Genomic DNA, 10,686 nt, shown 5'->3' with positions numbered 1-10,686 from the left:
ACTCGGGATACTTATAAGATACTACCATGATTTTTTCAGATTTTTTGGTCCAAAAATAAATTAGGCCAAAAACCGGCCTTACCGACCCTCCCCCTTTTCCGATTTTGTCCCGGTTCGCAAACATTTTGCCCGGTCAATGAAATTTAAAAAATCGAATACTAAATCTCAAAAGTGTTCGATTCAAAGCAATAAAAACTGAACTGCAAATAAAAGCACTCAAAGTGAAACTCTTGAATTTTAAACTTTGAAAATTGTAGAGTTTAAAGATTCGGATTTAAACTCTAATTCCAGCTCGGAAGTGGTTAAAAATTCCCTGTTTAAATCGGAACTTTAATTATTTTCGAAAATTCTCTATTTCAACTAATTGTAAGAATTACCCATTATTTTTCTGTAAAATTCCTTGTTCCAATTTATGATTCAAATTTTTTTTGAAAATGTCTCGTTTCGACATAGAATAATAATTTTTGTAACAAAAATTGAATTTTCCATTGAGAATTCATATTCTCCTCGATAAATTCGAGTTTCAACTTAGAATTGGTTGAAAATTAAAAATGTCCTTGTTCAATTCCGGAATTGTATTACTTTTCGAAAATTTTCCGTTTCAACTAAGGATTGGGATTTTTTGTCAAATTCCCCTTTCCTATTCATGATATTAATTTCTTTTAAAAATATTCTGTTTTAACTTAGAATTAGAGATCATTCTGTTGCAAAATTCCCTGTTTTAGCTCGGAATTTACTTAAATTTTAACATTCCTTATTCCAAGCAAAAATATAATTCTTTTGGATAAATACTATTTTCAACTCAGCATTTGTTAGAAATTGAAAATTCCCTGCTTCAACGCAGAATTATAATTTTCTGGAAAAATGTCCTATTCCAATTCAGAATTTTATTCCTTTTTGAAAATTTCCAGCACTAGCTCGGAATTTGTTAAAATTAATAAATTCCCGTTTCCAAGTCAGAATTATTATTATTCTGGATGAATTACAATTCAAAATCTTGAAACATCTAAATGTTGTTTCAAACTTTTTCAAATTTAAAAATATTATTAAAAGTTTTTCATACCTTCTAAATATCTTTTAAAATTATTAGAAGTTCAAATAATTTTAAAAATATAAAATCATTTTCAATTTTCCTAGCAACCTTAAAAAATATTATTATTCTTTTGAAGCCAGTTAAATTTCATTTAGAAGCCACAAGACCAACTTTTTAATTTTTTGGTCGCCAAATTGCATCCGTCACGGGACATAATTTTTCATTTATTATCCGCCATATTGGATTTACCATTTTTAAATTTGAAAATTGTAAAACATTGTTCTCCAAATACGTACTCATTGACCGGAAAAAAAACTTAGAACCCATTTTGAAGCCGGAGGACCAATTTTTTAATTTTTTGGCCGCCATATTAGATCTTTTATTTTAAATATTGGCATTTTTTCTTCACGTACGCATAAAAAAAAACCTAATAAAATACGAAACTTTGTTCCGAAACCACGAGACCAATTTAAAAATCGCCAATTTTTAAATCCGCCATTTTTAATTATGGAATTTTGATTTCAGATTCGCAATCAGTGACTGAAAAAAAACGAAAAATTTATTTTAGAATCATGGGAAGAATTTTTTAATTTTCTCGCCGCAAAGCTGAATTTAAAAATATTAAAATTATATTCGTAATCAAAGAGCCAAAACAACTCATGAAATCCCAATTTAAAGCAATGGGACCAATTTTTAAATATTTTGTTCGCCATATTGGATCCGCCATTTTGAATTTTTGAATTTTGACTTCAGGCTCGTACTCAGCAGCTTAAAAAACCTCGTTAGAAGTTATTTTAAGCTAATTAAATAATGTTGATTAATCAACATAACATTTCGTGTCTAAAAATCTATATTTTATTATTTTGTTTATTTATGAAATACATTACGTTAAAAAAATGGTGTCAATATTTCGTAATGTCAAATCAAGTTTTACAATACTTTCCCAGTGGGCACAAAATTTGGCGACGTCTTTACGACATCGTTACGACATCTTTACGACAACTTTACGACATTTTTACGACAACTTTACGACATCCTATGTCCATGTCGTTTCGGTGTCTTTACGATATCGTCAAGACATCGTCAGATCATACGACTTAGTTACGGCATCGTAAAGATACCTTAACGATATGGAGATAGGATGTCGTAAAGTTGTCGTAAAGATGTCGTAACGATGTCGTAAAGACGTCGTCAAACTTTGTGCTCACTGGGTTCACCTTGCATTTTGTTCTTGTTATGGCACTATGATGCAAAAGTTTAAACTTAATACTTACAAACATGTTTATAAATTAATCTATAAATTGTTTATATTTTTAATGTTGGAAAATAAAAATACAGAGACCATATGATGGTTTAAATTATTTGTGCTCATGGATGTATTTACCTCAGAAAATAATAATCTTCACTTTCGTTAGAAATCACTTTTTGAAAGAATGACCTATTTTTTGTTTTTAATAAAATTGGTCTCGAATCGCGTCATTGGATAATTATTTCTTTCAAAGGCGGAACTTGTTCAGCATTGGCGTTTTGAAATTGCTATAGCGGACTCTCTAAACGGCAACCCGAGGCACATCAATGTACGTCGGGTTGCCGTCACAGCTTTCAGTTTGTTATATTTTAACACATGAATAAATTCAAATAAATAAATGTAAACATGTAAAAAGATCAATAGGCATGAGGTCTTTTTGAAATTATGAATAAATTTAAAAAAGCATAAAAATAATTACAAGCGGACCGTGTGAACGAAATGGTAATGCAATTGCGTCACCTTAAAGGGACCACATAGTGACCCTTCCGTTTACTGAACCCGCTAGGGCATATTTTCATCCTTTTTTCATATTTATTCACAATTTCAGATAGAACTGAACACTTTTTTGATCCTTTTACACATTCACGATTTTGTATTTATTCATGTATTTAAAGAATATGAATTGAAAGCTGTGTGCGGCAACCGGGCGCACAACATTGTGAATGGGGTTGCCACAAAAAACTTTCAATTTTTTATTTTTTTAACACGTGAATAAATACAAATAAATATAAATCTGTAAAATTTGTTTTAAAATTTAAATTTTTTCCTTTGAAAAAACATAGTTTTTTGTAGAAAATTCAATTGTTTTGTTAAAAGTTTGTCTTTTCAGGTTAAAAAATCTACTCTTTTTGTAGAACATCAACCTTTTGTTTAAAATTAATGTTTTTTTAGTTAGAAGTTAACAGAAATGTTTTTGTGGATGAGAACTATTTTTTCTGAAAATTTATCTTTTTGATTTAAAAGTTCCTCTTTTTTATTAGAATAGAATCATTTAAAACCTCACCTGTTTTAAGTCGAATTTTTATTTTTCTTGGACAAAAATGCAACTGCTTGGTTGAAAATTTAACAATCTTGTTCAAAAGTCATAATTTTTGGTTAAAAATTCTACTATTTAATAGCAAATTAACTGTTCGTTTGCAAATTTACCTCCTTTCTGAAAAATTGTCTTTTTGTTTTTAAATTCACCTGCTTCAGCAGAAACGACATATTTTTTGGATATAATGCAACTTTTTGATTGAAAATTAAACTATTTTTAAAAAAAGTCAGACTTTCTTATTAAAAATTTTAGTGTTTTTTTTTTAATTTAACTATTTCGTAGAAAACTCACTTTTTGCTTAAACTTTACATTTTGGTGTTGAAAAATGAACTGAAATCTTTTCTGGGTGAAAGTTTAATACCTAAAAAAAAATTGGTCTTTTATTCGAAATTCATGCATTTTAGTACAAATTTAATCTCTCTTGGATAAAAATTCAACTGCTTGGTAGAAAATTCAACTACCTGTTAAGAATTCATCCTTTAAGGCTGATAAAATTTGTCGTTTTCGATTGAAAATTCAATTTTTCTAGTATAAACTTATGTTTTGTTTAAAAGATTCATATTTTGATCTTGAAAAGTCAACTGAAATCGTCTTTGGATAAAATGTCAACTAATTAAAACAAAAATTTTAAATAAAAATTCATCTGTCTAAAAAAATTTTTTTTCGATAAAAACATAATTATTTGGTAGAGAATTCAATAATTTAGTTTAAGTTTGTTTCAAAGTTTGGTTCAAAGTTCTTCGCATTTGATTAAAAATTTTATTTTTTCGTGGAAACTTATTTTTTGTTTAAAAATTAATATTAATGTTTCATCTGCGTTAGCAGAAATCTTTTTTTTTAATGAAAATGCAACTTTTCGGATAAAATTTCTTCTTCTTTGATTGAGTGTTGAAAATTAAACTTTTTCATTTGAAAATACAGCCACTTGTGTGAAAGTTAAACTCTATTGTTAAATGTTTATTATTCCGATTGAAAACTTATATCGCTGGTTAAAAACTTAGTTGTTTAGTGAAAAAGCCGTTTTTTGTTTAGCTTAAAATAATTTTTTTTTAACTGTAAATGAAACTTTTGCAGTTTTTTTAAGATTGATCTTCTTTAGCTGATAATTCTCTTATTTTGGTTAAAAAATTACTTTCTTCGTTTTTAAGGAAGTCATTTTTTTTTAATTCAATGTTTGTGGAGAAAATTCATCTTTTGGCTTGAAGGTTCAACAATTTAAATAAACTTTCAATTACTTCTTGAGTGAAAAATATTGATTTCTTGAAAATTCGTCTTTTTGGGGGGAATTTATCATTTTAGATTGAATAATTAACTATTCTAATAGAAATGTAATTATTTTGTTGGAAATTAAAGTACTTTGTTACGAAGCATTCTTTTATAGTAGAAAAGGCTTTTTTTCTTTTAAAATAAATTATTAAATTTTTAAATTTTAAATTCGTATTTGAAATACTGTTTTATTCCACTTTCAAAAGATTCTATGTTAAACATATAACAAGATTAAAATCCTGGTTTTTTAATATTATAGATCAAGTAAAATGAAAAATCAGGGAATTTTGAAAATGAAGTTCTCGGACACCCTGTCTAGCAAAATATTTCTGCACGGAGAGACGAAGTAAGACCGTCGCGCTAGCGGTGAGAAAGTTGCTGCATTATGGTTCGGTGTTTCGTCTGCTTCGGATTCCGGCACTGGCTACCCCAAACTTGCAGAGATCAGTCGCTCCGAAACGTAAGTGCTATATTTTCTTAAACTGCACAAGCGCGGAACTGTGTTACAAGCGCCGCATGTGCAGAACGTCTCGACTATACCTTTGATTAAACGGTTTGGTCTGTTCGGGGTAATGATTCTCTCGAATCAGTGGAGCCGTTGCACTAAACAGAATTTGCGCTTTTCACTGTGGAATTGGCGCAACAATTGTACGTGTTGGGTAGGCGACTCTACCAAACTTCTCTCCGGGTGGAAACTAAAATTACGTGCAATAAGAGTGGGGGGGGGGGGCTAGAAATATTTATTTGTTGTTTATTGCAGGCACCAGAAAGGGTCTTAGACATATTCCGGTTGGCCCTTAAGTGGTGGGCGCTCACATTTATCGTGATGGGGGTTTATGGGTCAACCTAGGATACGCTAGGACAAGCAATACACGATGGAAAGCAACGAGAATGTTCTACTCATTCATAAATCGTAGTGGCTGTATTTTGTATACGCACGAAGAAATGCTGGCATCTTCGCGCAAGGATCATTTTCAGTTCTAAAGGTCACTTCATCCTCTTTTAGCTTTAATGCATTATTATTATCGTGCGTCAGAGATGCCAAAACACGAGTTCGTGTCGGTTTTAGATCTACTTTCTATTGACTATGTAGTATTCACAGCGGAAACGCACAAACTATTTACGGAAAGAGTGAGAAGGAAGGAGGCAGGGTTAATCACCAGGTATTTCACATACTGAGTAACTCTACCATACTTTTGAAAAAAAGCTCTATCTACATTTTTCATGAAAAATGAGTATTTGTTTTGCTATATTGCTTATAAAAAACGAATTCATTTTTATTAAAGGACGTGGTTTTCCTTTAAACAATTTCAAATTTTGAAAAATTTGAAATATTACTTGAATTAATTAGATGAATTGAGAGTAGGTTCAGAATAAATAAGTAAATGTATTGAAAACAGTTAGCACGTGTACGAAACACGACCTTCAATTAGAGCGCATACCGCTATACACTACTGTATATAGGAACCCATGCCACTATACACTCCTATATTGTATATCAGCGCATAAAAGAAGGATGGCGAGAAAGAGAGCGAGTGAGAGAGGGGAGCGAAAGAGAGAGTAGCGAGATGGAGAGAGGTGAAAGAAACGAAGGAGAGATAGAGAGGGAGCGGGATTGAAAGAGTCACTCAATGGAAGAAACGAAGGAGAGAGATACAGGAGAGGAAGTGTTACCCTGAAAGCGTTACCGTTACCGTTACCCAGTTTTGCGAGTTCACACCGTGCTATAAGAAGTTATCACTTAAAAAAAACTGGGGTATCGCTGCAAAAAGTTGACAACTGCATTATGTAACAATGAAAACTACCGTTTGTGCAAGGTTTTGATGCGATTTTCCAGAAGAAATGTTGAAGATAGCAGGCATTTATATAAGCAGAAGAATGCAGGAGAGTTCAGAGGAGATAATAGAACTGATGGAGAAATATGAAGAAGGGATTAAGCATATATTAATAGAAGATTTATACAAGAACAAGAGGCAGAGGAGGAAGAGAATGGAGAGGAAAGGGAGGAAGAAAAAGCAAAGACAATATGCTGAATGAAGAGGGATAGGATTGATTGAAGCGCTTATAGTAGATGGGATGCTTTATATTGAACGGAAATATAGGGAGGAAAAAGGAAAGGGAATATACACGCTCTGGATGCGAAAATGAGAGTGAGAGAGTCAAGAAACTAGATATAGAGGATTATATAGATTCGTATAATTTCCCTATAACATTGGAATTAGAGAGATAAAAGAGTAATAACATTTAGGATGGTAGGAGAAAAAAAAGAGTGTATTAAGGCAAAAGAAAAAAAGAAACTAGTAAAGGACGGGTTAGCAATAAATGGATTAAAGAATATAAAGAGAAGGACAAGAAAGTAAAAACGGAATTAAGTGAATGAAGAGAGAGGTGAAGAAGGCTAGGATGGAAAAAGAGGTGTGGAAAGTAGTCAATAGGGAGAGAAAAATAAGCCAAAAATAAACCAGAATATTAAAATGGTAGAGTAGAAAAATATATTTTATGAATGTACTGGGCGAGTTCGTGAGGAAAGATATGAGTGGAGGGAGAGATTTCGGGGGGGGGGGGGCAGCAAAAGAATATAACAACGTAATGAATAGTCAAGGTGTTAGGAATAATGAAAAAGATAGAATGAAAGGAATGGACATGGAAATAATAAAGAAGGTTAAAGGTTATAGATAAGTGAAACTAATGCCAAAAAAGAAAGGTATACGTTGAAATCCAGTAGTAGGCTTGAGAATGCCTGGTTATATGGCAAGATAATAAGAACAAAGGCAAAAATTAAGTATCAGAGAAAAAAGGAGAGAGGAAAAGAAAGTAAGGAAAAAGAGTATATTCGGGAGCAAGCAAAACAAGAAGCTAGTGAAGGAGGAAGAAGACTGTAGTAGAAAAAATGAGTTAACTAAAATGTGTAATAAAATAAGAGGAGGAAAATGAAAGGTTTTTAGAAGATGCGGAGGAGTCTAGAGAGGAGAAAGAGGTTTGGAAGGTAGAGAATAGGAAGAGAAAAAGAAGCAAAAGAGTATACCAGAATATTTAAATAGTAGAATAGAAAAATTATATTTTATGGGAGTGCTGGGAGAGTTCGAGAAAAAAGGAGTGGAGGAAAAGCTGGTAGGGCAGGAGACCAGCAAAAGAACGTAACCACGGAATGAATAGTTAATGTGTTAGGAATAATAAAAGAAATAGAACGAAAGGAATGGACCTGGATAATGTGCAATAGAGTATGGAGAGGAAAAGGGTAACCAAAGTTATGAACAGAAGGTATAGTGGTACTGGTAGTGATGAAAGGAAAAATGAAGGAGGTTAAAGATTATAGGGAAGTGAAACTAATTCACAAAGGGACAAATTATGTGTCAGAGAGGAAAGAGAAAAAGAGTAAATTAGGGCACAAAAAAGAAACTTGTAAAGAAAGGGTAGCAATAAATGGGATGAGAAATATAAAGAAAAGGAAAAGTAAGAGAAAAAGGAATTAAGAGAAGGGAGATAAGGGGAAATAATTTAAGAAGAATTTAGTAGAAAAAAGGAGTTTACTGAGATGCGTGATAAAAGCAAGAGGTGGAAAACAACAGGTTTGATGGAAAGGCGGAGAACGCTGAAACGACAGAGGTTCGAAAGGTAGTCAGTAGGGAGAGTAAAAGAAGCAAAAGAGTAAACCAGGATATTAAAATAATAAAATGAAAAAAAATATTTTATGGATTTGCTGGGAGAGTTTTAGAAGGAATGAAGGAAATCAGGAGAAGATGGTAAGAGGAAAGATGGAGAAGCACCTGGTATGGGTGAGATTCCAAATAAAGTCTGAAAAGAAGGGGAGATAGAACGAAAGGAATGCAGATGGATAATGTGCAATAGAGTATGGAGAGGAGAGGACTACCGGTAGTGAAAAAAGGAAAATAAAAGATTTTAAAGATTACAGGGAAGTAAAACTAACGCTAACTTTGTAGAATAAATACGTAACTGTTTTATCGGAGAGGTCAAATAAAGAGTTGAGGAAAGAAAAAGCTAAGGAAAGGTAGAGTTGAATTCAAATGTATAAAAGACAAAGGTAATGCAGTTTAGAAAATAAATGAGAAGAAGTACATACAAGGAACTAAAGGAATGCAGGATAAAAAGGATTAAAGTTAGAAGAAGTGATATAAGAGAAAGGATAAAAAAGAAGCAGGGGTAATGAAAAAAATATTGGGTTCAGGAAGAAGATGGTTAAAAAAGATTGGAGAGGGAGAATGTGGTGACGGAGCAGGGATATGGTGATAGAAAGGAAAGAAATTTAGAGTTTACAAGAAAGGTATATGAGGTAGAAGCTAAGGAAAGGGAATTAACGAATACGTGTTTAAAGAAGTTAGAAGGAAGGAAAGAGAGGGCAATATAATTATCGAGATGGGAAGAAGAGAGAAGTTAATTCTCCAGGACTAAGAAGTATTTATAAAGAAGATGGGAAGAGACTAGATGTATTGAGAAAAGAAAGAGAGAAAAGAAAGTGCAGTATCTGGGATTGGGAAGAGGAAAGGAAATTAGAACAAGTGATAAAGATTTTAGGGAATGATTTATTGGATGAGGAGTGGATTAAAAAATTTGAAGGTGCTAGAGGACGTAAATAGTTCTAAATAGTAAGAATAGGATAATAAAAAATATAGAGTAAGGGTTTAAATATTCCAAATCGGAAAAAATGTCCACTTTCCCAAGCACACACAAAATTCTAGAATATCTGACGATTTCTACCTTCCTCCTTCCAAACGGCTTATAATGATCACGTTTCATGGGTCGTCGCAGGTGATGCGTCATCCTCAGCTATTTAAGAGATCACCAGAGGAAAAACCAGATGAGGCCAAGTGTTGTCGAGAAATTATTGTTAAACTTTAAATTGCGCCCCAATCCTTCAAGGGTCTGTTGAGATGGAGGTTTCATCAGCTCTTCGGAATCTTCAGAATTGTCAGAGTTCTAATTGTCTGCTGCATTTAGTACGTCACAAATGTCTCCTCTCTCACTTTCCCAAAACTGTTATGTTCCAAATATTCACATAAATTGCACTTTACACTTACAAATTAATTTTTCAGTTCAATCTCATTAAAATCCTAATTATTTCAATCTACGATAAATGATCGTAATAACTCAAAAAATTTGATGGAAAAAATTTTCATCTGATTATATTTTATTTTCAATTTAATTTTACGCAGTTGGTAAAGATTATAATTTGAATTGGCAATCGCCTGTATAGTAATTTTTAATTTTTTTAAGTAAGTAAGTCAATGTGAATCAGGCCTCTCATAGATGTTTTGAAATTTAATTTACCTACGATCCGTTATACTATACATTTTTAATTATATAATGAAAATTTTAATTTAAAAAAAATGTAATTAATATTATATAAGGCACTTCGGCCTGGAATGAAACATATGAGATTTCGTATTATTAAAAAACTATTTGACACTTACCAGATTGCAAAAAAAAACTTTTCAAGTTAAAAATGAAATCAAAAATTAGAAACTCTAATGGCAATTAAATTAATGCTACTTTTAGCTGCTAGATTTTTAATTTTTTAATATCTTACCCCTGCATTTTTTTTATTTGTAGTAAAAAATTTTCCTGATTTTTGAAATAAAAAAAAATTAAAGGTACCTCAGCCCCAAATCATTTAAATATCAATGAATCTCTCAATTAGAAAAAAATGTCGTAAATGATGGATACTTAGGTTAGGGTTGAAATTTATAAAAATTCAAGTTAAATCAAAAGAATTGAATAAAATACCTAAAAAATTTAAAGTAAAATTAAAGAAATGCAAAAAAAATTAAAAGGTCCAGTAAATTGCTTGAACTTGGAAGAATTTGAGGGAATTCCAAAAAATGCATAAGAATTCAAAATAATTCATAAAAATTGAAATGAATTGATAAGAATTTAAAAGAATTGATAAGAATTTACAAGAATTGCAAAGAAATTTTAAATATGAAATTTATCATTGATTTCAGTGAAACTTCAATAAATTTAGAATAATTTAGAGGGATTCAAAATAATTCAATGAAATCGATACGTATTCATAATTAATTGAAA

The 10,686-nt window shown here is 31.3% G+C and overlaps 1 protein-coding gene across 1 annotated transcript in view; it reads right to left on the bottom strand.

The window, feature by feature from the left end:
* Positions 1–9,693, bottom strand: part of LOC117182302 (voltage-dependent L-type calcium channel subunit beta-2) — a 114,090-nt gene extending 104,397 nt beyond the window's left edge. Inside the window, exon 1 of the mRNA XM_033375461.1 lies at positions 9,361–9,693. Coding sequence (XP_033231352.1) covers positions 9,361–9,423 — 63 coding nt within the window. The 5' untranslated portion in view covers positions 9,424–9,693. The remainder of the gene's footprint in view (positions 1–9,360) is intronic.
* Positions 9,694–10,686: the final 993 nt, after the last annotated feature.

The sequence above is a fragment of the Belonocnema kinseyi genome, chromosome 2 (assembly GCF_010883055.1).
Source record: "Belonocnema kinseyi isolate 2016_QV_RU_SX_M_011 chromosome 2, B_treatae_v1, whole genome shotgun sequence".
NCBI classification, from domain to species: domain Eukaryota; kingdom Metazoa; phylum Arthropoda; class Insecta; order Hymenoptera; family Cynipidae; genus Belonocnema; species Belonocnema kinseyi.
Note: the sequence above shows the minus strand (reverse complement) of the source record. Positions and strands in the feature narration are given on the sequence as shown.